A 26,734-nucleotide genomic window follows, 5' to 3' on the forward strand; every position below is an offset into this window, starting at 1 on the left:
GTAGGTTTAGGCACATGAGTTGTCCCACGGAACTTTTTAAAGATCTCCCCCACACAAGACAGTTCTTGAAAGCATTCACTGAATTCAAACCTTGGGTTTTCCTGCTATTTACTTTTGATATTAGAGGCCAATAACTGAAAGAGATTTGAATACTGAAGTAGAGGTCACAAAGGGATAACAAAGGATGATTATTTTTCTAAAGATTTTCTGCAGTTCTATGCTAGCAACCAAAACAAATGTCTGAAGTTACTCAAACTCGCACTCTCAGAAAAGGAAATGTGTTTGTTGGGCATTACTTTCCTGATTAGATCCTGTTAGATCTATTGTAAGCCATTGCCTCAAAGCCCAGTGAATGGCAAACACACCATTGGGTTATGCACTCACGTGGAAACTGGGAGACAAGAAAAAATACCTTAATTATTTTGTCCTTCCTCATAAACAAGTCTTGATGATTATTATGGTATCTAAAATAATGTTTTATTTGGGGGTTCTGAAATATAAAATGCTATTATGTAACTGATTGAAATTTCACGCCTTCCCAAAATGTTCTCTTGTTTAATCCACTATGATTCATGCCTGACTTTTGTGAGCAGCTTCTCCCCATAACAAAAAAAAAAAAACAAACAACAAACCAACAGGTTACCAGCATGATGAATCTAACACTAGGCTTCTCCAAAGGCTACAAGTGCTTTTACTGCTGCTGCAGTCATACAAGGCTCAAACTAGCAGGGTGAGGAGGTAGAAACTCTGTTTTATAAAAATGGAGGAAAACAATTTGTTCTACTCTGCAAGATTAGAAGGAGCAACTCTTTGATCAGAGCAGAGGTTGCTATCATAAAAGAAACTGAACAAATAGCCTCCGATAGGCCATGCTGTTTGTGCCAGGAAGAGCAGCGCTTTGTAATTATTCAACCTTATCCAGGGCTCAATAATACAATACTGACTGATAAAATTACACGGTTGCCTCCATTAGCAAGAAACTAGGCTTGAGCCATCAAGCTTACCATTTTAAATGATTACTTTGGAATAATATATGAACTAAAATGCAGGTTTGTAACAGAACCAAAATGAGCACTGCTGCAGCCCTGTTTGACTGAGACCAGCTCAGCAGAGGACGCATCCTTCAGTGCCACTTCCTGACCTCACACTGCAGTGCTGAGAGACAGGGAGGGCAGCTCCCTGCTAACAGCTCAGATCTTGGTGCACTTGGACCATCTGCCAGGTGCTCAGACAGCCAAAGAGATTTAAGATGCGCTTTTCTTGTGTAAAATCTTCTGTTAAAGAAATCAGTTGTTGCTTCTTAGATCAAACTATAAAGACCCAGTCAGGTCTCTTAAAAATAAGCACTGCGTTTTTCACACATACTACAGTAACATCAGGAGATAGGACTGAGTTTACTTGTATTAGCCTACAATTCTTTTTGCTGTGACTACAACAAAACAGAATCCTTAACTTGTGCCTGTGTTCCACGACACAGCAGTAAAAATCCACAGGTTCCACATGAGAGGACAGAACTGTTATTCTGACAGATCTGCCAATGTGTTTTGTTTTTGTGATTTTTGTACAGTCACAGGAGGTAGGAGTGAGGTGGCTACATCAGTCTGCTTCTTTCTCCTGGATCACCCCCAAACTGCCATCTACAGAGCTATTTATAAACCTGCTTTAACTCTGGGTCTCACATCTGAAAATTAGGAGTGACATCTGGAGCAGGGTGACTTGCAGATAATGCCGTAACTTCATAGTGCTGCGGAATGCATGAATGCAGTCTTGTTATTAAGAGCATAGATATTGGTGGGCTGTGGCCTGGGGGAAGCTCTGCAGGTGTGCTTTTATGCTAAACATCAGTTATTTGAGAATTCTGTAGAACAAATGCTCATTTCAGAAGTACTGCAGACACAGCTGGCTCTAACTTTATCCAAATAAGACAAAAGACAGCACTTAAGATGAAGGAAATGAAATACAAGCTCTTGTAAAGCGTTGGCCTCTTCTCCCAGATAACAGGGAGGGGACAAAAGGGAACGGCCATAAGTTGTGCCAGAGGAGGTTCAGGCTGGGCGTTAGGAAAATAGAACTAAGCCCAAAACTTCGCTGGTTTACCAGCCATTGTCAGTGCACACACTCACGTGCTCCTGCGGTTAAAAAACACTTTCCTTGCTGATTTCCATCAACTCTTAAAAAACATTGAGTAGCAGACCCCCATTCTTTTAAGGACCGGTGGCCTGCATTCAGGGGCCACAAGACTTTTGTTAATGCTGGGATTAACCCGCACCACGCAGCGGAAGCTACCATGTTTTCCAGAGGAAACAAGAAAACAGAGTACTCGAATTCACGTCCCACGTGCACGTCGGGGACGGGTAGGGGCCTGGCAGCAGGGAGCGGTGGCACAGCCGAAAGCACACGGCCCTAAGCGCACGGTAAAAGCGGCACCGCGGCGTTGCCTGTTTTGTTAGTGACGCTGCGGGCTTCGCTGCATGGCAGAACCGGAGAGGCCGCCTCGGAACGCACAGCGTCCAGCTCGCGCGTACCGCGCGCTGCAGCTCGCTCGTCGTTTGAAGTACGCGTGGGGAAACTACCGAGGGCAAAAGGCGACGGGAACGCGAGCGGGACCGCCGGGCCGCCTCGCGCACCAACGGTAGCCGCCAACGGAAGGATCGAGGAGCGAGACCGCCGCGCCGGCGGGAGGGCGGGGCGAGCGCGGCCGCGAGTCGAGGCGAAAGGGCGGAAACGGCCGGCCGGCGCCGGTGATGACGTTTGAAGCTCTTCCGGAGCCGGGGCGGTGAGCGCGGCGCGCACGGAAGGGGTCGCGGCCAGGAGGGTTCCGCGACGGGGCGGGCGCGGGGGGGAGAGCGGCGCGGCGCTCGGCCGCGCGAGCCGGGCGGCAGCCGAGGCTGAAGCGGCGGCCGACGGGGGGCGGGCGGGCGCGGACGTTGCGGCGCCGGGAGCGGGCGGGCGGCCGGCGGCGACAAGTATCGCGAGAGGTGGCGCGGCGCCGGCGCTAGAGGTGACCGAGGCGGCGGCGGCCCCGGGTGCCTCCTCCTTCCTCACCGGGGCGGATCGGCGTGGGCGGCCATGGAGAAGACGGCGGAGGGAGGCGGCGGCGGCGGCGGCGACGCTGGGAGCGCCACGGCGGGGCCCGGTCCCCCGGAGGGGCCGAACGGCGGGGCCGGCTCCTCGCCGCCGTCCTGCTCGGCCGAGGCGGCGGCGGCCGCCCCGCGGGGGCTGGTGCGGGTGTGCGATCTGCTGCTGAAGAAGAAGGCGCCGGGCAAGGCGAAGCGCGGCGGGCGGGCCGGCCGGCCGGCCAGCAGCAGTGAGAGCGGCGGCGGCGGCAGCGAGAGCAGCAACAACGGCAGCGAGGAGGAGGAGGAGGAGGAGGATGAGGAGGAAGAGGAAGAAGAAGAGGTCTCCGAGGTACGTCGGGCGGGGAGAAGGGCGCGCGGCCGGCCCCGGAGCTCCGCTTTCATAACGGCTCCCGCGGGGCCCCGCCGCGAGGGCGGGAAGGGGGCAGCACCGCGCCGGCCTCGTGGCGGGCTGGAGCGGCTGCACGGCTCCTCTCGCGCCGGGGAAAGGCGCGGGGGCGGCCCGGCGTGTGCGGGGTGAGGGGAGCGGGAGCCCCGCGGCGCTACGCTTTGTGTCCGCGCCGTCCGAGTGGACGGGGGGAACCGGGGCATCGGGGGGGCGGGCGGCGAGGGGGCCCGGGGATGGGTCGGCCCGGGGATGGATCGGCCCGAAGGCGTGCGGGTGGGTTCGCGGCCGGGGCGAAGGCTGCTCGAGAGCCCTGGGCGTCTCGCTCCCGTCCGGAGGATTCTCCGAAGCCGTCGCCGTGTAAATGTAACGCTGAAAGGAGCTCGAGGAAGCGCTGACAACTCGCTGTCGCTTAATGTGGTCGTTTCAGGTAGGTATCGCTGGAAGAGGCGAATGAGGACCTGAGCCTCTCTGCCATTTGCATCGGTGGTCACGCAGAGCCGCTGGGCTGAGCAGCTTTGATTCTGTAACGTTTCAACTGAACGGTCGCTTTAGTGGTGCTGTTCTTTTGTTTAACATCCTTCTTTTGTTAGCATCTTCCAAGCAGCCCCACGTTTTTCAAGTTTTTCTTTGAACGTTTATTTCTAAGGTTTTTCCATCTTTTTTTTTTAATGGTGTTTTCTTCCTTTGACTTAAGATTTAAAATGAGCAAGAAGAAAGGGATGCAAGCATCTGATAGGACTAAAGAAGGACTTGGTTATGCTAGTGATGGCTTTGTCTAGGAGAAAAAAAAGTACTTTTTTCCCATAGAAGTTGATATGAGAAAACATTTCATCCCCTTGGTAGCAGAAGGCCCCCACTGCCTGCAGTTCAGGCTCAATTAACAACTGATGAGGTTCAGTGTTCATTTGGTTGTGTTTTTTTTTTTTTTTTTTTTTTTTTAGTATCTGTTTTTAGGAAAGTGAGCATCAAGTTGGTCAAAGCTTTTGAAATGGGAGATTGGCAGCCGTAATCATGTACAGAAGTATTGCACTGAGATCCAGCAGTCCTACAGATGTTTGGCTGCTCTTTGACGGGGTCTGTTGGGTTTTGCATGAAGAGTGGGTATCTGGTGCCACAGGAGATGTGTTGGCTGATTGCTCAGCATTGAGATCAGCTGTATGGAACAGCAGTGTTCAAGAGTTTGTGTAAAAGGAAACTTACTGGCAAAACCGTGGGTTTGATTTGTATTTGTAGCCATTCACTGAAGTGGCTTCTTACACAGATGGCTTTCCAGAGACATCGTGGATGGCACGGCAAGAAAGGTGAAGATAACAGAAGTAGTAGTAGTAGTGTAGTCGTAGCTGACGTGAGCGTTTGCTTGCATGCTGTGCCTTATGTAGCCAGAGTACCTGTTTAATATGGGTCAGGGTGGTGTACAGAGATGATAAAAGGAAATGATCGTTAAAATATCATGAGGCAGCAGAACAGTACTTTTTTTTTAACGTAACTTCCAGACTTTGTAGGTACCGATAGCTGGGAAGTAGGTTTGGTGTCTGGAAGCTTCCCTGATTGTTTCATCCTAGTCATGGTATGTAAGTAAATGAAGACTTTCCCAGGCTGAGTGGCTTGGCTTTAAATACTAAGCAAAGGCTAATAAACAAGCAGAGCATTTAAGTCCAGGTCCCATGAGGAGCTGTATGGCATCTGCTTAATTAATACTAATTCTTGATCATTCAGATTAAAAAAAAACAACCAAACAACAACAACCAAAGCCTGTTCTGGTTGTTTTTTTTTTTTTTTTCCTCCACTGACTTCAGGATGGAGTGAGGTAGCATAGAATATGCACAGCCGAAAACAGTTTTTAGGTATGTGAGCACAAGGGTGGCCTGGATAATGGAGCAGAGGATCTAGCTTCAAAGTACTTCCCAGCAGCTCCTGGGGAGGAAATGTGTTTTCAGCAAACGGGAGTTTTCCTTGTCTGAAACCACCTTGATGTTTAATTTTGACTTTTAATAGCTTTCTTTTTTTTTTTCTTTTGGTTCTTAGAATTTTTTGGTAGGAGGCTTTTCATTTTATGTGTTTATTTCAGTTCAGGCTTAAATTGGTGCATGTAGTTTGTGTGGCTTTCAGCAGTAGGACTGCTGTCTTCTGACTGCTGGCAGTCTGGAAGGCACATGAAGTGAAACCAAATCAGTTTATGGGTTTGCTGTAAATGGAAACTATTGTGGAAGCACTGCATTTCTTGGTGTTCCCTCTCAACCATTCTGTTCATTAACTGTGTGAACTTGGGGCAGTTTCTTAGGCTTTTTTTTCTTTTTTTTTTTCTGCTGTTCCCATTGCTAATACGTTAAGGCCTCTCTAATCTCTGAGCTAAATTACTTGTTGGTTTCACTGTTAATGAGATGGGTTTGGAAAATGGGGAGTACGGTAGCAACAAGTCAAAGGAGGTATAACTGGAAACCTGGCAGACTCTAAATCACAAAAACCCCGTGAGTGGAAAGACATTGTTTTGGCTCAGTTGTTGCTGTGCTAATGGGATGGAATAAAAAGTTATAATCAGATGTTTTCATCTCAGTCTGTTTCTAAACTCAGATCTCAGTGTGGAAGCATAGGGGCTGGATGTAGCTCTGGGAAAAGTTAAGTTGAGATTTCATACCACCAGCTTAATGAAGTCCTATTACAGTGATGGTGGCAACCTCTAAGCTTGCTTTCTGAAATTACAGCAAAGTGGCGTTTGTCAAAAAAAACACTTTATGTAGCACAGTCCAGTATTGTCTGTAAGTGGCAAGTTGCCTTTTCCCTGTCCTCTGGTTTATAAAGAACGTCAGCTCTTTTCAGCGTGCAGGAAGAGAAGTCTTAAGATGAGAGGAAAGTAACAGGAGAAGTGACGCAGCAGAGGAGGTCAACTTGCATGCTTCCTGGCAAAATTCTGCCCTCACTCGATGAGTGATCACGTGTACAGCAAGCAAAATGATTCTGTCTTCAGAGAAGTAGCCTCACAGGCTTGTTTAAGGAGCTGTAATGTTAAATAGGGCTGCAGTGACTCCTTGATTGGGTGAAAACTCCCAACAGGTCTGTGCAGTCGGGCAGAATTTGCACAGATGCAGTTACATGTGGAAAATGTCATGGCTGGATGTTTTTAAGTGTTTAATAGCAAGATGAAGGAACGTCTCTGGAGTCAGAATTATGTGAGGAGTATCACAGAAGACTGTACTCTTAAGCCAAACATTACATCCTGACTTGGCTCAGTATGGTTTCCCCTTCCCTATTTAACATAATCTGTTGCTGATATGTGAATACATGAAACACACATAGAAAAATGCTCATCACGTTTCATGTGCTTTGGACCAAGGCCAAGGTCTGTCTTCTGAGCTGCTGTTAGATTTTAAGGATATGAGTCTGAAAATAATGGGGGAGGGGACAAACCAGGTGAGTGAAGGCTGACACGTGGTAAGGAGTTTGAATATTAAGATTGGTTGAGAACTTCTGTATTTGTTACCTTTTTAAATAAAAACACAGTTTAGCAGTTCCTCTGAACTCAGGTTTCAGGTAAAACGGATAAATATGCAGGCAGGCATCATCAGAGTTCTCACTTATGTACCAGTTTTGCTAAACATTTGTCTTCAGTAAATAGTAAAATGCATTAGGACATCACTTACTAAACCAAAGTTTAATTGTGTGATATAAAGTTAGTATATACGTTGATTTTTTTGCCTATGAACTTATACAGGATGTTTGCTCCTGCTGACACTGAAGTTCATAGAATCATAGAATGGCCTGGGTTGAAAAGGACCTCAAAGATCATCTGGTTTCAACCCCCCTGCTATGTGTAGGGTCACCACCCACTAGAGCAGGCTGCCCAAAGCCACATCCAGCCTGACCTTGGTCATTTCTTTCTTTAATATCATACCCATTTTCCAAGGGTGTCAGTTCAGCCTTCCCCTTGATCAAAGAGTCTCATGATAAGCAGATGCAGATTTTGGATTTGTGTGTGGTTATTTCCTTCCCTTTTCCACCCCCCAGCAATAGGTCTAGTTTGATACAGCATTCTTGGATGGCTTCTACAAATCTACTTTATTAAACACCACCTTCAGTAATATTGGCTATGTCTGAAAGCGCTGCCCTACACAAAGGATGTTTTTTAGAATTCTCTGTGAATGCTGTTTATGGAGCATTCTTGTTTTTACCGTGGCCTTGTAGCTTCTGTAAATATAAGCTCGCTCTTGTTTTCTCAGCTGCAATTGAATTAGTAATTGAACTAGTAAGAAGTAAATAAAACAACGAAACACCCCAGTTTGCTGCAGTTCCTTCATGCAAAGGAAGCTTCTCCAAATTGCTTATTTTAGCTTCAGATACGAAGTGCTAATGTGAAAATTTGAGCTTGTTGGTGTGCCTTCAAGATTGTCACAGACACACAGTTACAGTACATCGAAGTGTCAGAGTAAGCTGTTTATTTCAAGCATAACATTTATTTCCTTAATCTTTATCCTGACTGTTTTAATACGACTCCTGGAATGAGAGGCTTTTGGCTTCTGCAGGGATGCAGAAGAGCCACTATGTCTTACTTGACTGCTGTTGGTTGTATTCTCTGTACCACTGTTACTCTGAAGATGAGTAGAATGAGGGATTCCTGAGAGTAGATTTTACTCAAAAATCCCCAAAGTATCAGGGCTGGTAGAGCTGTTGGTGGCTGAATCCCACAGTAGAGTCTCAGAGTAGTGCAATCTGCTGTAAGTAATCCCAGGAAGGAGTAGTTAACCATCCCTTCCATATTGTGTGACAGGGTAGGTTCCACTAAAATCAGTCTGAAAAATGGGAGTTGTATGTTGGTTGGTGTTGCCGTTCCTTGCCAAGCAACCTTCAGCTGTTACTGACCTCACTGTGCAGAAGGTGTGTGGGATATGCCCCTTATCAAAGGAGTAAAGCTGGTAGATCTCATGTACTTGTGAAGGGAATGAGAGCACTGTTCCAGGCTAAGGTCACAAGCAAGGTCTAGTGGTGGTTCTGTATGCCTGGGGAAGGTTCTAGGTGTGCTGAGTTAATGAATGATGTCTGGTTAGAGCTAGTGCATATTCAAATATATCTTAGGGGACTTCTGTCTAAATTGTTAGTGACAATCTGGGTTGAAAAAAATAAAAAAGCTCTGTGTGTAAAATGAGCACTGCAGGAGGTGGAGTTAGGTGATGGTGGCACCGGGTGAGTTTGTTTATTCCCTCCAATACTTCTGTGGGAAACAGAACTCCTGTCTGCTGACTGGATCCAAATGTGTTAACAGTTTAGTTGTTCTTAGAGAATGGTTTGTGTGGATGAGAGCGGATCTCCTCCTTATCTGTCAACTCTGAAGTCCAACTAGATTAGATGCCTTTATTTTCTTCATCTCTGTTTTGGAAACAAAACTGTCAGTACCTATTTAAAATGAAGTTTATTTGGAAGCTTTATTTTGGTATTGGGAAATCAACGCTGCAGATCCTAGATAGGTAAGGAGGTTCTCTTTTCCAGTGTTAAGGAAATAAGTCCTCACAACTTTGAATAAAGTAGAAAAAAGTCCACAGTTTGCATATTTTTTGTTTTAAGGCACTTGAGGCAGGACACCTGGTTGCGTTGGTAGGCAGCTTGTTTGTTCCAAAGTGATGATGTGCTTCTGGTTCTGGCATGCTACGGCACTTCAGGTGACTGTGCTGACACATCTTCTTGAAGGTGTGCTGCATCCGTAGAGTTTCTGCAGCTTTTTCTTGGCAATATTTTTATCCTCAAAAAAAGCTTTGATGTTTTAAAAGAAAAATGAATGTTTGGGTAGGGAAAGATTTAATGCTAGCGGATGGTTTGGGTAAGGATGCTTAACACGGCCTCACTGATGAATGTATAGGTGTTGGTGTTGAGGTGTGACTTCTTGTGAGCCTAGTATAGTCTTTGTGTTATATTGACAGAAATATGTGAAGGGAAAAAAAAGCATGTATATGATTTACCATCATAAGGCAGCATTTCTATTCAGTTTTCACTAAGCAGTCAGCTGGAGAGTTTGTCTTGCTACTCTGAATGTTCGTCAGCCATGTCTTTCTACCCTGTATGTAATCAAATACTCATAGTTGTGTGAAGACTGAAGCCATGTACAGGTGTTTAACTGTCCCGGCGCCTTATTTTCATATTAAGCAACCAGTGTATACCAGACTGAAAATCAGGCATGAGACCAAGCATGCCCTAAATATATCTTAGTTGGTGCTTGCACTGTTTTCGTCTAGGTCAAGTGTTGTAAGCACAATGATTATGTATGCATTACTCGAAGGTACTTTTGACAAATATAAATTACTGTTTTATGCACAGGTTCTTCTACTCTACAGTATTTTAACTAGACCCTCAAGTCCTAAAAGTAGATTGGCATATTCTAGAAAATGAGCTGAAATTAACCTTGGCTTTTTTTTCCTGCTTCATTCCAGTCTCTTAGCTTGAGTTGGTTGTAGTGTTAATCATCAGAGTGGGTAGCGTGTCCAAGTATGCAGCTGTTAAGATGCTAAAACACAGAGCTTGCAAGACATTTGGAGTGTTTAGTATGGTGAAATGTTTGTAGTTTTGGCGTCCGTTCTCCTTGAGTTCAACTTGTAAGAGTCAAAAAGTTAAGTGCCTATGTGTTAAGTTCATGTCCTGATTATTTTGCTTTGGTTCAAATTAAAGGCATTTTACACAGTAACAAAACTTCACGTTCCAGAGAGGTTGCCTTGGATTTGGGCTCGCATTTCCCCTCTCCCCCAAATCCCAAAGCTCCTAAGCCTTTGCAAGGACAGCTTTGTGGAGTCCGCTTCAGCAGGCGGAGAACATCTGAATCCTCTCTGTGGCAGGGAGTGACTCAGAGATAAGAGGAGGAAGGTCATTTCTGTCCTCCCAGTTTTTCCCATGCAAAAGAATAGAACGAAACAATTCATTTAGTGAGAAGCTGGAGGTCCGCAGTACTTCTGGTGTCTGTAAGGTATTCAGTGAGTCACATGTTTTCCCATACCTGAGCTTTGCTATATATAAACTTAAGGCAGTTTTTCCCTCCTGTTCATCTTGTCCTGAAGTGTTTTGCCAGCAGAATATTCCTCCTCAGCTGGTTCTGCAGGTGTGAACTGTTCTCCTCCACGGAATGGTGAACAGTGCTTTAATGAAGTTGAAAATGTGAACTCATGGCACGACTTAGCTTCTTTCTGAAGCGCTGGGTGTCAGCGTGGGCACTCATCCCACTGAAGTCAGGGGAGTCAGGTTTGTGGGAAGATTGCAGTGAGCCAGCTGCTGGGGAGAAAGAAACAAAAGCAGCCATTGCTTCTCACAGCAGCTTGGGAAACGATCTTATTTAAAAACCTGAGCAGCAGAAAAAGCACGCTCGCAGCTGATGGGTCCTCGATCCAGTTTGTCAGGCAGAGGCTCGGGAGCTTGTGCTGACACAGCGAGGAGCCCGAAAGGAAGAGCCAGGAATTTGGATGGGGAGGAGGGCTGAGGACTGCCTCTTCTGGCAAAACTATTTATTTAAATGCCTGTCAAAGAAACACTTGCATTGTCTTTGGGGAGTGGAGCTGCTGAGAATGGTACAGATCTGTGAGAATTCTGGTATTAAAGGGCAAAGCAATTCTCTTCACGGTTCCTTTGGATTTGGAGTTTGAAAGTGGCTGGCAGAGTCCTGGAAAGATAAATGGCATAAAATCTTTTTTTTTTTTTTTTTTTCTTCCAGCTTTGAAACTTAAAAGCTTGAGATAAAATCAGCACTGACATATTTTTATTCTCTGGTGTTCCTTCCAGTTCTTTAAAGCAGTGTGTTAAGGGTAGATCAAAAGAGAGGATTGAAGTAGTGTTGCGTTAGAACGTTGCTGCGTGTTTTAAGTGTAACCACTGCTGCTTTTGTATCGCTCGGCGGAATGCGGGAAGGAGGCGCTTTGTACGCCAACCAGCGTAAGGTGGACGCAAAGCAAGACTGGGATGGGTATGGTAACTGTGCTACAAATAACCAGCCTAATTTTAAGAAAGAGCGCTTACTTTTAACTTAGCAGTCTGCTAGATAGATGAACATACGCCTTCTGTCCATCTCAGTCACTAACAGAAGTGAAAGCATAGCAGCACGCTGGTATTTTTGTGAAGCATCAACTCAATGAAAGACCGCAGTGATAAATGCAGTAGCAAAGCTTAGCACATAGTTTAAGCGGATAAACATCGCAAAGGGCTTTTCTGAACCTTGAACGTGTGGGAAGCGGCTTTGCTTCTCAACTTGTGTCTTTGAGATGGTCTTTTTGAGTATGTGTATCTATGTAAAGTTGGGTTCTCAGACACCTTTATGACATAATACGGCATAATGGGATGAGTTGATCTAACATTTTACCTCTTTCTCTGACCTATAACCAACTGTACATTTAAATGGCTTCAGTTTTGCCAGCTCTCATTGCAGCCAATCACTGGCCTGCAGTCTGTCCAAAACGTGCTATTGAGGGTATGAAGGGAAAAGGGGAAGTAGCTGTGAGGAGTTCTGGTTGCTTTTCCTTTGGAGTCTAGAACCAAGCTGTTCTGTCAGCTCAGGACCTGCCTTGCTCGTGTTTGTGAGGTTGGATTTATCCTTTCCAGCTGCATGTTGGTGCAGCAGCTCTGCTGAATGACAAGTTTGTTCTGCAAGTTAATAGAGATGCTAATTCCTTTTGTATTTTGGGACTCTGCATGCTGCTCTGTCCCAGCTCCGCTTAGTTAAGTGAGTTTATGACCTAACCCTCAGATTACTGGCAGGTATCTTTGCCTTCACCAATTTGGATCAGTGTTACTGGCTTTGAAGATGCACGTGGAGCAGTACCATCTTGCAGGCACTTCCTTGAGTGAATTAGGCGTGAAATATGAGCAGTAGTACTCTCAAAGAACTGTATTTAAACTATTCCTACATGTGAAACAAAAACATTTTGCAGGTGTTCTTAGTGGTGGTTTTCATTGTAATCCAGAGGTGGGTGCAGTCTTTCCAAGCCATAGGAATATGCTCTTAGTAGGAATAACTTGAGAAATGTGTGGTGCAGCATAAGCACAGTCTGGGAAGTATTTAGAGTGTTTTCTGTAGCATTTGTGATAGCAGGCAGTGGATGTTCTGTTTACCTCCAATAACTTCTACAACACTTGATTCAATGAGGTCCCAGTAAGACGTTTCCATTAGATTCTGTGTGAATGATTCAGTTTGAATGTGCGGGGAGAGTGAGATCTATGCAAGAGAGCCTGTTTCTGATGGGTTGAAAGGGGACTTCATTGTGCAGTGAATGTTTCTAGCTGAGTTAAAACCTGAAGGTTTTTCATTTTTTGTACTTTTAAAAACCTTCAGAGTTAGTCTTCAGCTGAAATCAGGCTCTTAGTTATCAGTTCATTGTCCTGCATTTCTTTCACTGATCTGAGATAAACTGAATGGTTTTTTGTCTTCTAAAGACTTGAGAAATGGTTGTCAGGAGGCTCTGAAGTCCAATGAGCAAGTAACATTCAGCTAGAAGGATTTTAACCTGGCAGCCAGTTTGACTGTGCTGATGGCAAATGCACTGAGGTTCTGCTGTGAGGTTCTCAGGATTTCTTGACCTTTCGAGCTGCTTCAGGTGAAATAAGTGAGCAGCTGCATTATAGTTAGCATAGGAGTTTCTCATTGTTTTTATTCAGTTTTTGTACTCCTTCAGCTTTCTTTTTTAACCAGTCTGCTGTTAAATTTCAGGCTTGATGTTCCACTTGATAAACTCAGTTCAATATCTGAACTTGAAGATGCCAGCCAAGCAACTGCCCTTCAGGAGCTTTCCAAAAGAAAGAAACTAAGTACAATATTATGGGTTCTGCTCATTTTCCTAAGTTAGGTGGAGTGTGGGAATACGATAAAGGAAGTTGAATCTTGTCTAAATGTGGGACTGTTAGAAAATTTCTTTGGTTTACAGCTGAAAAAATGGAGACAAGAGGATTCTGATCCAGTGGATCTTGAATTTGAATTTTTAGGTGAAGCATGTCAGTGATGAGTTACTTAGATGATTATACTCCAGGAAAAATCATGGCCTTGCCTGCTTAGAAATGAGGGGGAAACTGACATTGAAAGTAGATTGTTTTGTGTGAAGGTTTGCTAACTGTCTGTATTTGTGCTTGAACTCTTAAGGAAATTCCAGTGGCTGACCACTGTTATCTGTAAAAACTGCTTTATATTTTTATGTCTTTTTTTTTTTTTTTTTTTGGTGGTGGTGGTGCTGGGGGGAATGAGACAAGACTAACTGACAACATCAACCAAGTACTAATGTGTTTCCGTGAAGTTTAATGATTAAAGAACTGGAAATAAGGAACTAGTCTGCTACATGTTGTGTTCGGTCCTGTTCATGGTTACTGAGTTCTACATTATAGTTTGTCAAGGTCAAAATGTATCATGTCACAGCAATTATAAGAGAGCCTCTGTGTTTGGGGGCTTGTCTGAGTATGAACCAAGTGGGATGAAGGACCATCTTCTAAAGCAGACATTCTCCTATGTGTATATGAAATGGATTGCACAGGCATGGGGTATGTTAAAAGAGGATCATTTCAACCTTGCGCTCTGATCTTTCATATACTGACGTTAAGATATCTGGAGTTAGTACTTAGCATTGAAGAGGCACTAGTACTAATGTTGTTAGATTGTTCTATTATGTGAGAAATTTTCTTTGCTTAGAGGCTCTACAAATGCCATTGAAATTGAGCATAGCTTCCCTACTGCCGTGACAAATGGGAAAGGAAATATAATTTGAAGAATCTGTCCTGTTGCAAATGGGTGTCTTTTTTGAACACATTCGCTGTCTTAGTTGTGTTTAGCCCAAAAGCAGGCTTCATAGGTGAGCTGAAAGTTCTTGGACTAAAGACTTGTAACAGTATTATTACCTGGTAAAAAGTTGGACTGCTTGAAGGGGAGAACTTGAGAGGACGTTCTACAGAAGACTCCCATTAGACAAACATTTCTGTCAGTAATGTTACACTACTGATGGAAAACACAAAATGCACTTTTAAATGTGTAATTTTCTCCTGGTTTCATAGCTTTGTGTCAATGCAATTTTAACTTGTATTGGGCATTTCCTCTGTAGCAAAATTGCAGGCTTCGTTCTTAGGAGAGGAAAAGCTCACTGGACAAATATAAAGGAAGATAAAGCTGCAAGAATATGTCTTGACACAATTGCTTTTTAAGTTCTGACTTGGTTTGTCAAGGCAATACTAAGTATTAATAGAGGGTTTTTTATCCTCCTCCTTCCATGTTTAGATTTGCATTGCAGAATTGAAATCCAAAGTAATAGGGCTGATGTAAGCACTTACTGGGGAAGAAGGTTCTCAGCTGGTCAGAAGGATTTGCATCACTGTCTGCAGTGCAGTATGCTGCTTACTTACTAGAATGTAAAACTCCATCAGACGTGGATTGATTTAGGCAGGGACAAAGGCTGCTTTCAGAAATATTTTTCACAGGGTGCAACTACTTTCTTTCAGAAGCTGCTGATAGAATTTGAAAATATTAACTTATGTGCCTTGACTTGAGCACTGCAATTTTACTTTAGGCAGACTAGCTGCTGGCATCCCTTGTCTTAAAGTTCCTGGAAGAAGTGCTCTGAGCTTTTGCTTGGAGCTTGTATGTGCTGTTGGTCAATCCTGATAGTGCAGACAATGCCAGGAGTGCGAGGAAAAGAAACTTTTTTCGTTGGTGGCAATGATTGCCACTGACTCTTGAATGAGATATCTTATATGTAATTGTACTGCAATATGAATACTGAAATTCCTCAACAGTTCCTTAGAGGAGACAGTAATACCTATTTCAGAAAGGTTCTCTGCATACGGGGTCACCATGGTCCCTGATCACATCAGATCTTATAGTTTATGCCAGCTGCCAAGTATATTTTGCTAGCTTGCTGCTGCTTCTAAAGGAGATGAGATCTGAGGAGCAGGAGTGTCTGAAGGAAGTGGAGCAGCTTTACTCCATCAGACATGTCATAAACATCTTAATTTATTGTCATCTGTCAAACTTGTAAACATTTTTTCTCGTATGCAGTCTTTTAGTTTGACATAAGGGGGGGATGTTTATCTGTACTCTGAAAGGTAGTTGAGTACAGGCATCTTTCAAAGATACTAGTTTCTTTGGAGATGTGGGAAAGTTAGGTCTCAGGAGTATACATGAAGACCTTTACAGAATAGGACTTGATCTTGTCTAGCTCTGTATGCTTACCAAAAAGAGTAAAGCTAAATGTGCAGAAAACGTGAGGTTTGGAATTAAGGCCTTGGATGTCATCCTAGATGAAGTAAAGAATACACTGCACAGAAAATACAGTCTGTCTGGAGAGAAAGCTTAGTGTTTAAGCCCTAAAGAATATTGGATAGTCAAAAAAGATGATTGTATGGTTGTTCCAGAAGCCAAAATAAGTGGTTCTGCTGTGAGAGTTAGCAGGGCTGAATTGTGGCAGATGAGGATGAGCAGTGAAGATCATCTTGTGGTAGTAAAACTAAATGAATGTTTTGCCACAGTTTTTGGCAGAAGGGGCTGAAATTCCTAGAGAGAAAAAATGAATTATATCAATGGGGAATAAATAGAAAACAAAAATGTAGATTATATCAAGTGAAGTCCTTCTTCCTCCCAAATAAAACTTAAAGGAAGGTTGATCTTAGATTGAAATCGCTAAAGCGCTCACCTGAAGGATGTTGGTGAAGGGGAGAAAGGCAACAATATACTGTGAAAAAAGAGAAAAAGCAGGTGAGAGTATTCAGAAGGTGTCTTCAGAAGGTTCCTGAAGTTTGGGTTTGAACTGACATAACTTCATATAATCACTAAGCCCTGAGGATCAAGAGTAGGAGTTTGGTGAATCCATCTAGAGAGACAAATGTTTAAAGTAGGTTTAATTTTTTTTGTGTGTGCGGGAATGAGAGGCCTGAAAAATGCACCAAAGGACTATCAATGCAAACTACTGTAAAGAAAGTCATGCTTCTTTGGCACACTCAGAAGTAGCAGTGGTGAAGAACACTGTTAGTGTCTTTGTGGCTGTCTAACAATAATATGATGGAATAATGGAAGGTATGTGCATGGGTGGGGATTGAGTTACTGAAGGTGGATAAATATTAGTGCAACTTCATCGGGTAGTGAGCTTGTGTGGTGTGGTGTATACACTCATGAGGGTCTGTTTGGGAAAGGTTCCTTTCTCACTTATTTGTAGAGGGTTTTGAAAAAGTATTTCTCCTATTAGAGCAGCTTGGCACAATCCAGCAAAGTGAACATGGATAGGAATAGGATCACTCAACTAAAAGTAAGAAACGGATAAAATTGGAAGATGGTGTTTGCAAGAAGAGGAGACTGTACATTAGGTGGTGGGTAACTGTAGTGTCTCAAACTAGTTTATTCGTTAGGAGGTCTTCCAATTAAGGTAGGCTACTTGTCTCTCACCCTCTGTTCAAAATTGTGGTTTTTTTTCTTTGTTTGTTTTCCAGTAATGAATGCAACTTGTGTTTCTACTGAATAAGATGTAAGCATCTGTGAGAGATGCAGTTTACACAACCAACTTTGAGCCCCGAGTCTGAAAATGCACAAAAATGGTGTTTATATGCTTTGGGACAGTTGGTGACCAGTACCGCTTGATCAGCTGTAAAGAGATAACAATGTGCTTTTGTGATATAAGAGTGGGAATTGTCTGATCGATTGTTTAAATGCTTACATTTCTGTGTGCTAGAATCTGTCTCGGATCAATTGTTCAAATGCTTGTATTTCAGCATGACATAATCTGACTGGTGCCAGTTAAAAATTAGTGGTGGCATGCGTGATAGGAGGGAGACAAAATTTTGTTCTTGAAAGTTGTACACCAGTTCTTTAGTATTTGTAGTTTCACTCTGTACTTCACTGCATGTGAACTTAGTGTTCCTTCAAATGCTTGTACTCTCCTCTAGGTCAAATTATGTGCTTTACCCTTAGTTTTAGTTACCAGTGCTGTAGGGGGAACATAGCATAGAGTAAGCCAACATTGTTTTGTATTTGTCCCAGCCTTTGGTTTCACTGTGTATTGCTATCTAAAGACTCATTTTGATCTTCTGCACTTGAGCACAGCTTGAAATAGGATTTCTTTCCCAATTTTTTTTTTTTTTTTTAAGCAATGCTATGATAAACTTGTCTGCTCAAGCTGTGCTTCCAATGTTTACTCTTCTACCGTCTGCGTAGGGGAACATAAGGACTTTTCTCTGGTTTAGACTTACAGAGTGGGAGGAACTGTAATAAGACAGCATGATAGATGTGTGTGACTTGGACAGCAATGTTAAGGTACCACTTCTGGGGAAGAAAGATTTCTTTTTTAGCAATAGATGAGAATAGGCGAGGGTACTGACTAGATCATTCCCTCCTACCAGAAGAAAGTAAAGATGTTACATTTTTAACAGAAGCTGAGATGTTTTACACTCTCCTTTCCTAAAAACACCAGGCTGGAGTGATTGATAGAGCTGGATTTGAAAGTGAAGAAGAAATGGATCTGTGTTCACCTTTGCGTAACTTGAAGATACGTTTCCTGACCTGTGAATTATGTGATTTTGGACTTTTAACAGAAGAAAAAATAATTCACATATGTAAATAACTTCCCCACCTCTGCCTCTCATATCTTTCCTACAAGAACAGAGTGGAAGGCTGTATCAAAGCCTTGGTTTTACTGAGGATCTCTTCGTGCTGCAAAGTTTCAAGTACTGAGAGTATGCAGTTTTGTGTGTGTGCATACATATATCCATACAGTACATAGTATTACATAATATTGGGAATATATAGTTTTCTGGAATTTGGTATTCCACACTGTAAACAAGTTTGATGTACTTTGTGATGTGGAGGCTGCCATTTAATAAAAGCAGGCTTCTTGCAGGTGATGGGTACAGTGCTTGGCCTGGAGAGAGGAGAGGGTGTGGGAGCAGGAGTACTTTCCCATATTGGCATTCAGGGTGTGAAAGCAAATAAATGATGAACTTAACTTCCTTTAGTGGAAAGTCTGCTGGTGAGTTTGCTGTCTTTGTTGTTCCCAGTAGAGCTGGTGCTGTTTGTTTCTTACAGTGTAACAACTTGGGAAGCTTTGAGCTATTATTCTGCTTATGTTTTTGTAAATGAAGTTCTGTTGTTGCAGATAACTGTTGTCTCCAAGTGGGCTGGAAGTGGCTCGTCTCTTGAGGTGAACTTGTTTCTCTTGGAAAATCTTGCACTCGTATAAAAAGTGGGGAAGGTACTGCTTTTCCATCTCTTGTGGAGAACGGACACCTTTTTTTGTTCTCTGCTGCTCTCTTTCCATTCGAAAATGTTTTCAGCATTGTGATATGCATAATATCTTGATTTTAGCACTATGCTGTTCTGTGGTTTTTTTTCTGTGTGTGATATAAGGTGTCTGTTCGTTCTTTCCAGTGCTTGGAAAATGACTAACTGTTCTTTTGAGACATAACTGTTGTTATGTGGGAGGCTTATGGGGCTCTTGTTTTAGTTTTGTAAAGAATACTTCAACTTGGAGGGGCTAGCTTTGTGATCCATGTAATGTTATGCACAACTGATGGGATGCCCGTCCTCAGGACTGGTTGCAGGGGCTGCTGAGGCTCTCAGATGCTGATTGGAGAGCACTAGAGAGGAGCCATGGAATTTCATCCCATGATTCTAGGTGTGGACAAGAGTTTCCTATGGAAAGGAGAATGGGATAGGTGCATGTCTGTGTGTTTTGTGCCTTTGAAGCAGCTCACTTGTATTAATCTTCTTGGCTATCTAAGCTGAGTTTTTGCTGTTACAAGTGCTTGTGCCCGACCACATTTAGGAGGTTGGCATGAAGGACAGTTTTGGCTCCAAAATTAATTGTGCTGGAGCTCACAGAAAATGTTGGTAAACTTGTTTTCCTCAGAGTGAGATTTCTAAGGGGGTTGTCATTTAATGTGACTACATCTTTTGTGTTGGTGGCTGGCTGAACAGCAGGCTGAAGGCTAATGAACCGGACTTGTGGCTTACCTCTTCTAGTGTAGTATTTCTGAATGGAAATTTTAGCTGAAAAGGCAAAAGTGTGAGCAAGCGTTCAGTAAGGTACTGGATAGAATCATAGAGCCATAGAGTGGCTTGGGTTGGAGGGGACCTCAAAGCCCACTCACCCAACCCCGTGCCATGAGCTGGTTGTCCCCAGCAGCACAGCTGCCCAGGGCCCCATCCAGCGTGGTCTTGGGCCCTGCAGGATGGGGCACCACAGCTCGGGCAGCTGTGCCAGCGCCTCACCGCCCTCTGAGTGAGGAAGTTCCTCCTAACGCGTAGCCGTGCTCGGTGCAGCGGGAGCGGAGCTGCTGCTGCCCATCGCTTGGGCTGGGCCTGTCGGTCGAGGCCTTGGGAGTGCTGGGAAGGTCAGATAAGTGTATTTTTATGACTTTTGTGGGCCCATTGTACTTGTCCTGAGGGTTGCAGAGCCGATGAGAGGAACGCGAGTCGCCCCGCTCCGTCGCAGGACGTTGAGATTCGTTAGAAAACCCGAGGAAAGCGGTTGGTTCGGCGCGGATTTCTTCTCCGAGCCCTCCCGGCGCACCCGTGCGCCCATTGAGGTGCCGGGGATGAGCCGGAGGGCCCCGGGCCGCCCTCTCCCCCCCGCGCTCGGGTGGTAGGCGCCCGCCCCGCGCAGGGTGGAACGCTCCATTTCCTGTTCCGCGCTGACAGCGGGGGGGGAGGGGGGAAGCGAGCGTGCTGCTGCCGGGCGGCCGGCGGCCCCTCCGTGTCCGTCAGCGCGGGGGGTGGCGGCGGCGGGGCGGCGGGGCATGGCCGGGCTCTGAGGGCGGACAGAGGCGGCGGGCCGCGCGATGGAGGCCTACGTGCTGGAGGACATCCTGGAGGTAGGGCCGGGAGAGGGCCGCAGAACAAAGGGGTGGCGGCGGGCGAGCCCCGGGGAACACCCGGGGTGGTGGGGCGGGCCGGCGGCCGGGGCCGGGGCCGGGAGCAGGCGTGGAGCCCCGCGGCCTTCCGTGGCGCCACCTCGGTCCTGGGGGCAGGCGGCACGGGCGCTGCAGCCGGGCCTCCTGCACGGCCCTGCTGTCGTTCGCGGGGCTTGCCGGCTCCCTGCAGTACTGCGGCTCCGGGACCGCAGGTGTCACATCCTCACCTGCAGCCCGCGTCGCTCCTCCTGCATCGTCTGTACACTGGGCCTGTGTGGTTCCCGCATTTCCAGTCTTCTTGAGGGTGTATGGGCTGCTTTTAATGTCCCCTGTAGGTGTTGTGCTGTGAAATGAATGACATCTCTGCTTCTTGGGACTGAAACTTCAAAATGTGATTTCAGTCACAGGAACAGAGCCTGGCCCAGATGACCTAAAGGAACGTGGCTGTTCCGAGTGACATTGCTCCTTGTTCCGCCTCATATCAGCAAGGAGCTGTCACAGTTCAAGGAAGCTTCTTTTTTGTCTTGGTGTTTCTGGTTTTACCAACAAAGGCATGATTTCACTGCCAGCTAACTTTCCAAAATATATGCATGTAGTCTTTACAGTCATGGGAAGTTCTTTGCTTGTTTTAGCTGCTGCCAAAATTTCAACAAAGCAGTGCTTTCAGCGATGCTTGTCTGGTAGGTTTATCCTGAACGGCCACATGCTCTTTGGCCTACAATTTTATGGCAGTAGAAACGCCTAGTGTGGTGTTAACAGTCTTATTGCTCATGTGGAAGTTAAACACAATTACATCCAGAATGTTAACGCAAATGCTCGGCACGTGCTTAAGAAATTGTTACCAATGCCTGGATGAGACACTTGTACCAGTATCTGTCTGTGTGGCTGGGTTTCTGTGGTGAGACCAAAAGTGAACTGGGCTCTCTGCCATCAGACAAACATGTCAGTATTTCATTTGCCTTAATGGCTGTGGAAAGCTTTTTCTTTTTTCTTTTGAACTCTAAATTGTCATGTGCAGCTCCATCATATGTCAAGTTAATAAAAACGCTTGGGTTTCTTCCTTTTCTTTCTCTGGAAAAGCAGTTAGCAAATTAATTGTGTATAGTTGTAGTTTAGGTTTGTGTATGTGAATCGAACGCGTGCTTCTTGGATTTGGTGACTTCTGGTAACTGCATCACACATTCATTTCACATGTTCATTTGTTGGTCAACTCAGGCCATTCTATGATGGGATTTTATGACTCATTTCCATGTCATGAGGCAAACTGTATTTTGGGAGAATATCCTTAAGAATCAAGTCACTATTTAGTTTGTGTGACTCCAGATGAGCATTAACTCTGACTGCATGGCTGTTCGTGAATCTCAGTAATGCCATAGAGGCTGTTTCTTAATTTCTTAGTGCATCAGCGGATGAAATGCAGTTGTCCCCAAACTTACTACTGTTGAAACTTCTAAAAGCGTGTTTAGGCTGTTTGCTTTATTTTTCTTTTTAGTGCTTTACTTTCTCCTGTGGAGCAATTACTGGTACTCATTCAAAGACTGCAGCGTGAAGGTGGAAAGAACTGCTGTTGCTTAGCAAAATCTAAGTCACATCTCATTTATTGGACAGAGTTTTACTTAGTTAAATTTGAAGGGAGCTTTCCTTACTTTTTTACAAGATGTTCAATAATTTTCTCACCTCTAGATTGGTTACAGCTTAACTAAAACAGTTCTTCAGTGGGTTTAATGCATCTGGGGACAGAAATGATCTTTAGCCCAGAGAATGTCACTTAGTGTTTTGGCTGCCGCACTAGTTCCACCTTCAGTGAAGGTTGCATTCACTGCAGACCTTGGGCAGGCTTTCCTGCTCTGCTGAAGATGGTCAGTGTCCTGGCTGCATTACTTGTGTTTGGTATTGAAAGTACTGTAAAGGAATGCAGCTGAATAAAATTTAAATGCCATGGGGTTCATCTGCAGTTGGTTTTGTTTCTTTGGTTCTTCTGATACGTGCATCTTCCCTGTTAACGTATGACTTAGCTGATGACAGAGCTTTTTTTTTTTTTTTTTTTTTTTTTTTTGTGTGTGTGTGTGTCGGTATAACATATCAGGTTTTAGCTTGTTTGTGCTAGTGGAGGAATGACTATGCTACAGGAGACCTAAATGTGGAATTCAAATAGAAGCATAAAGCAAGAATTGCTCTTTTGTCACTTGGAGTTATTCAACAGAAGCGTTTTCTTTGTTGGGTGAAAAGAAGATAAGTTTCTTCCTGACAGACGAAGATACAGTCTGCATTGTAGGGTGCAGAAAAGCATGTTGGAAGCTTATGAAAGTGGAGGGGTGAATTTTTGTTTCCTGTGATATTTTAATATTTGTCAAGGGAAGGTGCCATATATTCTGACCTTCAGATTCTTTAAAAGTTTCTGTGCTTCACTTAACAGAAATGGATGGATGTGCAGTGCCAGCCCACTTGACAGTTCATTATTAATGTCCTTAATTAAGTGCATTTAGAACAACAAAAAAAATCCTTTAACTTATTTGCGTAAGGTAAATATTTGTCACCTTCATTGGTTTGAAACTAAAACTGATCATGATCAGAACATAATTTCTTAGTGTGACATGGAGAGTCTTTTCTACCTTCAGAAGACTCTTCCCTTTGTACTAGAGCAGTGATGAAGGGTATTTTGTTTTTGTTTTTCCAGCTCTGAAGATCTTACTTTGGTTGCTTTACACGTGGCTGATATGGTAGTCATGTTGGTGAGGGGCGGGATAATGTAAAACGATCATCCCCATCACATCTAGTACAGCTGTAGTGCAGGTAGTGGAGCCATGGCTTCAGTAGTGACCAGAAGCTTGACATAAGCAGAGGCAACTCTGCTTGAGTACATAGGTGCTCGATGGAGTAGTGACAGGAGGAAAAGCAAATCGTTAACCATTAAATACAAGAATAACGTCTCATGCACATCCAGAGATCAGGGGGCTCTGCAATGCAATTTTTAACGGGTCTAGGCTTTTGATATTTATAAGCCTTGCAGTCTTCTGTCTGAAAATTAGGTTGGGATTATACTCCAGTGCTGTTGTTTGGGGCATTAACTGGAATCTTTCCAGCTCTTAGGCTAGTATTCTTCTTGTTCTGTTTCTTTTAGTTTCTGTCATCTTGCCTGTTTAACTTCATTTATGTCTTCCCTTTCTTTTAAAAAGTTTTCCTATGTGAAGTCAATCTTGGCTATTAATAACTGCAGTACTTCCTAGCTATTCACTGCAATTTTTCATGCATTTTCTGTCAGAGCCGCTATTTTGTTGTGCTTTCAAGAGAGTTGTAACATTCCTGTAGTCTTGTTTTGCTTTTTAAAGCAGCATAACTAAGTTTGGGCCACAGGCGATGAATGTTGAAAGATTATATTCCTGCCTGCATCCAAGGTGATGGTTCCTCTAAGGGTCAGTCTTTTGAAAATCTTTGAACTTGTGAAAGCAAGAGAGCCCCTGCTTAAATGCTGTGATGTCCCAGGCTCTCTCACACACATGTACACACATATGGGTTTATAAGTTGAGTGGAATATCATGGCAAGGCACCAAGAATGTAGTTATGCAGCATTAAGTACTGGAAGAGCTGGACTTTTGCCTGCTGTAGTGCAGTGAAGATGTGCTGTTGTGTCATGCCTTGAGGTAGGGTTGAATTTTGTGTCGGGATGCATCTGCTGCAGAATCAGTATGACCTTGTTTTGTTAGTCACCTTTTGTCAATCAGGAATTAGTTGTTCGTGCTGTAGGTCACCTACAGTTTAAGAAAAGCAGATTGGTTGTGTTTCAGGGTATGGGACTGCCTTGTTCCCAGGAGAAATCGTGCCAAGTGAGCAAGTTCAGAAGGAAGCTAAAAATGGCTCATTTGAGGTATTTTTCATGGAGGAGGATTAGCCTGAAGTCAAGCTGCACCGGGTAACAGCAAGGCTGAGTTGTTTGGCCGTCTTATAATCAGGTGGCGTTAGTTCCCCCAGATGCCCTATAGGGCAGGATGAGTAGGAACAATCTTATTGTGAGGTTCATGCAGCAGGGTGCTAGAACTTGCACCATGCCATTGTATAGCTAGGAGAATCGTGGAAGATTAGGGAAATATTAATGGAAAAATAACTTACTGCCCTTCTCTTGAATCTACTGGAAAAGAGTGGTCCTGGAGTCATAGTGGGCTTGCTGGCCAAATTGCTTATAGAAATAGGTACATAGAAGATCAGTGAGTTGTGTAGTGAAAAACCCCTTGTGCTGCTGCCTTCTCATGTTTCCACGGAGCTGACAGAATGGTGTCAGTCTGACAGAACAGAAGTGATGGCAACCACCTAGGCCCTGCTAGCCCTTGTGCTTGCAGCTTCATGGAGGTGAGTGCAAACTGCAGTGAAGCTGCCTGGCTGATTCCTTTGGAGCTCTTTCTGTAGTGTTGTCTTGTGCTTTCAAGCAAAGCAGGAATCCTTTCCCTTGGAACTACTTTCTCCCAAATACTGCCTCATCTGAGCATTTGTCTATTGTTTGAGGCTCAAAGCAGCTGTGTTTTGGAAGTCTTGCCTTGTGTTACTTTTCCCCCATACCATTAATTTAGTAAGACTGGGTAGCAGGGCAAGGTGCTAATTTTCAGTGGCTTGAGCTGGGTTGTTTTTACTGGAAGCAAGAAAGAAAAGCTGGTGGATGTTTTTTTGTTGAATTTTCAGCTGTTTCTGCTCGGCTTGTAGGAAGAGATTACAAGCCTGATGGTGCAATTGAAAGCGATTGTTTCTCTGTTTTGTTTTTTTACCATCTTCCAGTAACGGCTTGTTCTTTGTACAGTAATATGAAAACACAGTTATTATGTGTGAGGCTTTAAGGCAGTAGATGACTTCGACCTGGACAGCTGCTGTTGAAAAGGTCAGCGTTGTTAAGTCCTGTGTCTGCCAGTGAGCAGGCTGCTAATTGAGAGCTTCACTGGAGGCCTCGACTTGACTAGAAGGTGGAATTGGTCTGCAAAAGTCTTTTAAACCCAGCTGTTTTTTTGCTAATCGCTTACTTGAAACTGGACATTTGATCCAAAGCAAGAAGAAAACTGAGGTGTTCTAGGTGAATTTATTTGTTGGTAGTTTTTTTTTTTTCTTGTGTCCCATCTTTAAACCTTTGTAGAAACACACCAGTTTTTCTTCTGACTAAGGTACTTTTCCCTTTTTATCCTGCACACATATAAAGTCTCTTCAGTTCTTCGCTGTGCTGGAATTTGCTAGCTCCGTTGGCTGACAGGAAGTCACATGCACCAAAGCTGTAACTCACACTCAAAACAACCTGTTACACTGCCTCAGCATCAAAATCATTTGAGAAGTGTGACTTGTATAAACATTGATTTCTATCAGTTAGTGGCTATTACTTTCTATGCTGCACAGTTCTTGCAGAGTTTTGTCTGTCAATTCTTTTAATAGCAACATTCATGTTACTAGGTGACAGACTTAAACATCTGAAATGCTGTTTTAGGAATAAAGATGTTGTTCCTGTCCCCCACTGTGGACAGGTTTGTAATCTGAAAAGCAACTTTGTACTGGCAGTTTTATTTGTGATATGAATATAGCTGAAAGTGATGAAAAGAAGGAGCAGAAACTTGATTCATGTTGCAGCATGTCCTACTGAGAAGCTGTTGTTGGAACTGTATTCGTATTAACATAGGAAAAATAAGCTAAAATGTCTTCAGGTGCAATTAGAACAGATGTGGTCAGAAGCAAAAAGAGTAGAAATCAAAATAGCAACAGTGACTTGAGGGAATTTCACGTGTGACTTTTCTGTCTGGGGTGCTGGAGGAAACAGTGGGAAGAAGGAGCTCCCCTGAAAGTTACTGTCCTTGTTCTACTCTTAAGCCTCAGTTTTTAGACCATCTCTTTTTCAGAAGAAGAAGAAAAAAAAAACTGATGTATTTGGATTTGGTCAAGTAGTTATGCTTCTGTTGTGCTCCTTTGCAAGTTGATTAATTTACCAAATGTAAAACAAACAAAAAAACCAACCCTGTTCAGATCTGTTCAGTGTGGTGAGGCTTTCAGTTGAGTGTGCTAAATACAGCAAACCAAGCTGTCCTCTGTTTGTTAGATATGCTTAATAATGCCTTGTGTTGTGGGGGGAAAAAATCAGTGGCTTTCAAGCCTGTGAGAGAGAATTTTAATCAGATGAGTTAAAGTTACTCAAAATAATTTCCGCTATGCTCAGTTCCCCAGGTGGTAACCATAAGAATTCTGATCAATTCTGATCAGACATTGGACTCGATGGTTTCCTATTGTAACTTTATCCTCTTGCATCTCACCAGAAGAGAAGAGTGGCAAATAAGGCCATACCAACTCCGTTTTTGAACAAAAGGCTCAAATGTAAATGCAGAAAAGTGGCTTTTTTTTTTTTTTTTTTTTTTTTTTTTTTAACCAATGGGAAGTAAAGTAAAGGAAATCAGCATCGGCATTTGATGCACTGGGGGGTTTTTTGGTC

At 43.9% G+C, this 26,734-nt stretch overlaps 1 protein-coding gene across 5 annotated transcripts in view; it reads left to right on the top strand.

Moving 5' to 3' along the window:
* Positions 1 to 3,862: 3,862 nt before the first annotated feature.
* Positions 3,863 to 26,734, top strand: part of ANKRD17 (ankyrin repeat domain 17) — an 80,516-nt gene continuing 57,644 nt past the window's right edge. For 4 of the 5 annotated variants that reach the window (XM_042812513.1, XM_042812514.1, XM_042812516.1 and 1 more), the window contains exon 1: positions 20,174 to 20,250. In XM_042812513.1, coding sequence (XP_042668447.1) covers positions 20,218 to 20,250 — 33 coding nt within the window. In that variant the 5' untranslated portion in view covers positions 20,174 to 20,217. Of the gene's footprint in view, positions 3,893 to 20,173; positions 20,251 to 26,734 lie in introns of those variants that run through there. The other variant, XM_042812515.1, reaches the window with a different exon arrangement.

This window comes from Centrocercus urophasianus, unplaced genomic scaffold (genome assembly GCF_019232065.1).
Source record: "Centrocercus urophasianus isolate 14NV4802_14NV808 unplaced genomic scaffold, USGS_Curo_1.0 seq_13, whole genome shotgun sequence".
NCBI classification, from domain to species: Eukaryota; Metazoa; Chordata; class Aves; order Galliformes; family Phasianidae; genus Centrocercus; species Centrocercus urophasianus.